Raw genomic sequence first — 3151 nt, forward strand, 5'->3', positions numbered from 1 at the left:
TCCTGCTGGAGGAGAAAACACAGTAAAACTACAGCCTTACTGTGTATAATACACTTAAAAGTACTTCACACTTCTAACCAGCAGAGAGCAGCATGAAACAGACCTGTTCATCTGTAAAACATCACAATGATATAACAGATTTAGAAAAAAAAAAAAAAAAAAAAAAAAAAAGTGAAAACTTTCTTTAAAAATTACAAAGTAAGAAAATATTAACAGCTTTTCAAATGTGAAACATAATAAGCATCTCAGCAGAAAAAATTAACACAAAACAGCAAGTAGTTTCCTTCCATTAAATGTAATACTTACAGATGTACTTGCAGCTTATAAGCTCTTATACTTCTACAGTGCAAAAATAAAAAGCATTTCAAAGCATCAACTGTTCAGCAGGATTCTAGAAAGCACTTGATCTAATCTCAACTTCCTTCTTCTCAAAAGGCTCTTCCGTCATTGCTCATTTGTTGCATGAAAACAAGTTATTTGTGTTGGCAGGACATCAGTCGTCCTCCCGTCTATCTGAAAGAAAAACACTACAGCTTCACTTTGAGCTCTTCGTTTTGCAATTACTTGGACTTCATAATAAAATATTTCCACCGTTTCATAACTTTAAAATCACAGGTCGGAGTCAGTTCATCCTCTCAGACCAGCAGCTTCTTGTATTGGCTGCTGAGGTTCGTTTGGAAAGAGTCCATCTTGGTGACCAGAGTGTTTATCCTTTATAGATGCAAAACATCTCCTGACAGCATGCGATCAGATAAAAAAAAATAAAACATTGATTATAACATAACTCCCTTCAGCAATCAAGAGAAACATATGACAGTTGTATATGAAATGTAAGACTTCTTTACACCTTCTAAGACTTTTCCAGGCCTGCAGGTTTGGACATTTACATGTATTGACAAACCTTTAAATGATTACTTTAAAAAACGCAAACACATGTTAAAAAAACATGTCAAGCTTGCATCATGTATCACACAACATGCTAAAACCTTTTAGCACGTCAAAACAATAAAAGTGACAGCTAAAAGATCATATATATATATGAAAATAAATGATGGCTAAATAAAAAAAAACTGCAGACGACTGCAACAAGCATTAAACATCAGTTGTATTATCAAAAGATACAAAAAATAAAATCCCTTAAAAAAAATTAAAAAACAGTAACTTAGACAGCTCAAAGCTTCTAGGAGGCCTTCAAAACAGATGACATGTCAGTTTCCTCAAAGTAAAGAAATCCAAAACAGAGGAGTTTTTAAAGATGACGAGTCAGCACACGGTGCTCTGCGTGTTCCCCGAATTAGACTTGTTCCCCGAATTAGACTTGTTCCCCGAATCAGACTTGTTCCCCGAATCAGACTTGTTCCCCGAATCAGACTTGTTCCCTGAATCAGACTTGTTCCCTGAATCAGACTTGTACGAGTTGTTCTTCTTGGAGTACTTGAGGGCGCTGAAGACCCTCATCCTCTCCACCGTCCTCTCGCTCCTGCAGAGGAACGTGTTCTTCACGTGATCCCTGAAGTCCTCCGAGATGAAGTAGTAGATGAACGGGTCCAGGCAGCTATTGAGACTTGCCAGGCACAGCGTGGAGATGTAGAAGCCGTACAGGTTGTTGTCCGCCTCATCCAACAGCAGGGTGTAGTGCACCAGCAGCATGATGTTGCTCGGGGTGAAGCACACCACAAACATCACCAGCACGATGACGGTCAGGACCATGGCCTTTCGCCGCTTCTTGGCGAAGGCGGGGTCCGTCGTGCTGTGGCGGAGAGCCTTGAGCATGAGCACGTAGGAGATGATGCACACGGCGGTGGGAGCGACGAACCCCAGAGTCCCCATCGTCAGGAAGTAGCCCGCCGCCATTTTCATCTGACTGGGCCTGGTGACGTCGTGGCAGGTGAGGATGTCGAGATTCGTCACGCGGACCTCTTGGTCGTACAGGTAGAGGGGGACGGTGAGAAGCCAGACCGCCGCCCACACGGCAACGGAGACCCCGACGGCCACGGCGTTGGCCCTCTGGGGCCGCGAGAGCGGGTGGACCACGGCCCAGTAGCGCTGGACGCTTATGCAGGTGATGAAGGCGATGGAGCAGTACATGTTGCCGTAGAAAAACGCCACCAGCACTTTGCACAGCCCGTGCCCGTAGGTCCAGTTGTTGCCGTTGAAGTGGTACGCGATCTTGAGGGGGATCCAGATGACGAAGAGCAGGTCGGCCAGGGCCAGGTTGGCCATGTAGATGGACGACGGATGCTTCTTCTTGGTCCTGAAGAGGAACACCCAGATGGCGAGGGCGTTGGTAGGCAGCCCCACCGCGAACACGATGATGTAGACGATCGGGAGGAAGACGGTTGTGAGGGGGCTGCTCAGGACCTTTCTGGCTACGGAGTTGATGTTCACGGAGCTGATGTACACAAAGCTGACGTTCACGGGGTTGATGTTCATGAAGCTGGCGTTCACGGAGCTGATGTACACGAAGCTGGCGTTCACGGAGCGGACACGCACCTCAGTCTTTGTACCCCTGAAGCCTGCTGCTGTTTAAAATATGAAACGAAAAGATGTGAAAAGCAGAAGTGCAACAGGTTGACAGTACATGCAGGAACGTACTATAAATGTACCTCCAATACAACACTGTGAAAATACTCCATCACAAGTAAAAGTCCTGTATTCAAAACCTCCAAGTATGAAACGTAAAAGTATAATGCAGTAAAATGTTCTCTGTCAGTGTTTTACTATTATACCTGTTGTTTATGGATTAATGTTCCTGCTGCATTCATGTGTGTTGCACGTTAACTTCTTTATATTCTGTTTAGTTTAATCTACATCAATGCATCATATTCTATAAGATCATCATATGTCTGTAGCGTCTCTGTCCTGTGAGAACCACGTATCTCTAAAAAGAACAAACAGCCTGTTTTCAGCTTTGTGACGATGCATTTTCCAGCTGATCCAAGAGGCTTTTTAAAGAGTTTATTTATCTGAAGTAGGAGGATTTCATTAACACATAAAGGAACAATTCATCCTTCAGTTTATCACAAACATTCAACATCAAATCATAAAGGAACACTTCATACCTCCAGTGGGTTGACGGTCACCTAAGAAGAAAAAAGAGCCGTCAGTAAAAAGTACAATATATACCTCTGAGATGTGCAAAGATATTTAC

The 3151-nt window shown here is 43.5% G+C and overlaps 1 protein-coding gene across 1 annotated transcript; it reads right to left on the minus strand.

Annotated features, from left to right (window-relative positions):
* Positions 1-1263: 1263 nt before the first annotated feature.
* On the minus strand, positions 1264-2433 carry LOC306710673 (proteinase-activated receptor 2-like; the record flags this gene model as incomplete). Its single annotated transcript, XM_079179315.1, has 1 exon — positions 1264-2433. The coding sequence occupies one exon, from the start codon at positions 2431-2433 to the stop codon at positions 1264-1266; it is 1170 nt and encodes a 389-aa protein (XP_079035441.1).
* Positions 2434-3151: the final 718 nt, after the last annotated feature.

Source organism: Pholis gunnellus (assembly GCF_910591455.1).
Source record: "Pholis gunnellus genome assembly, chromosome: 18".
NCBI classification, from domain to species: domain Eukaryota; kingdom Metazoa; phylum Chordata; class Actinopteri; order Perciformes; family Pholidae; genus Pholis; species Pholis gunnellus.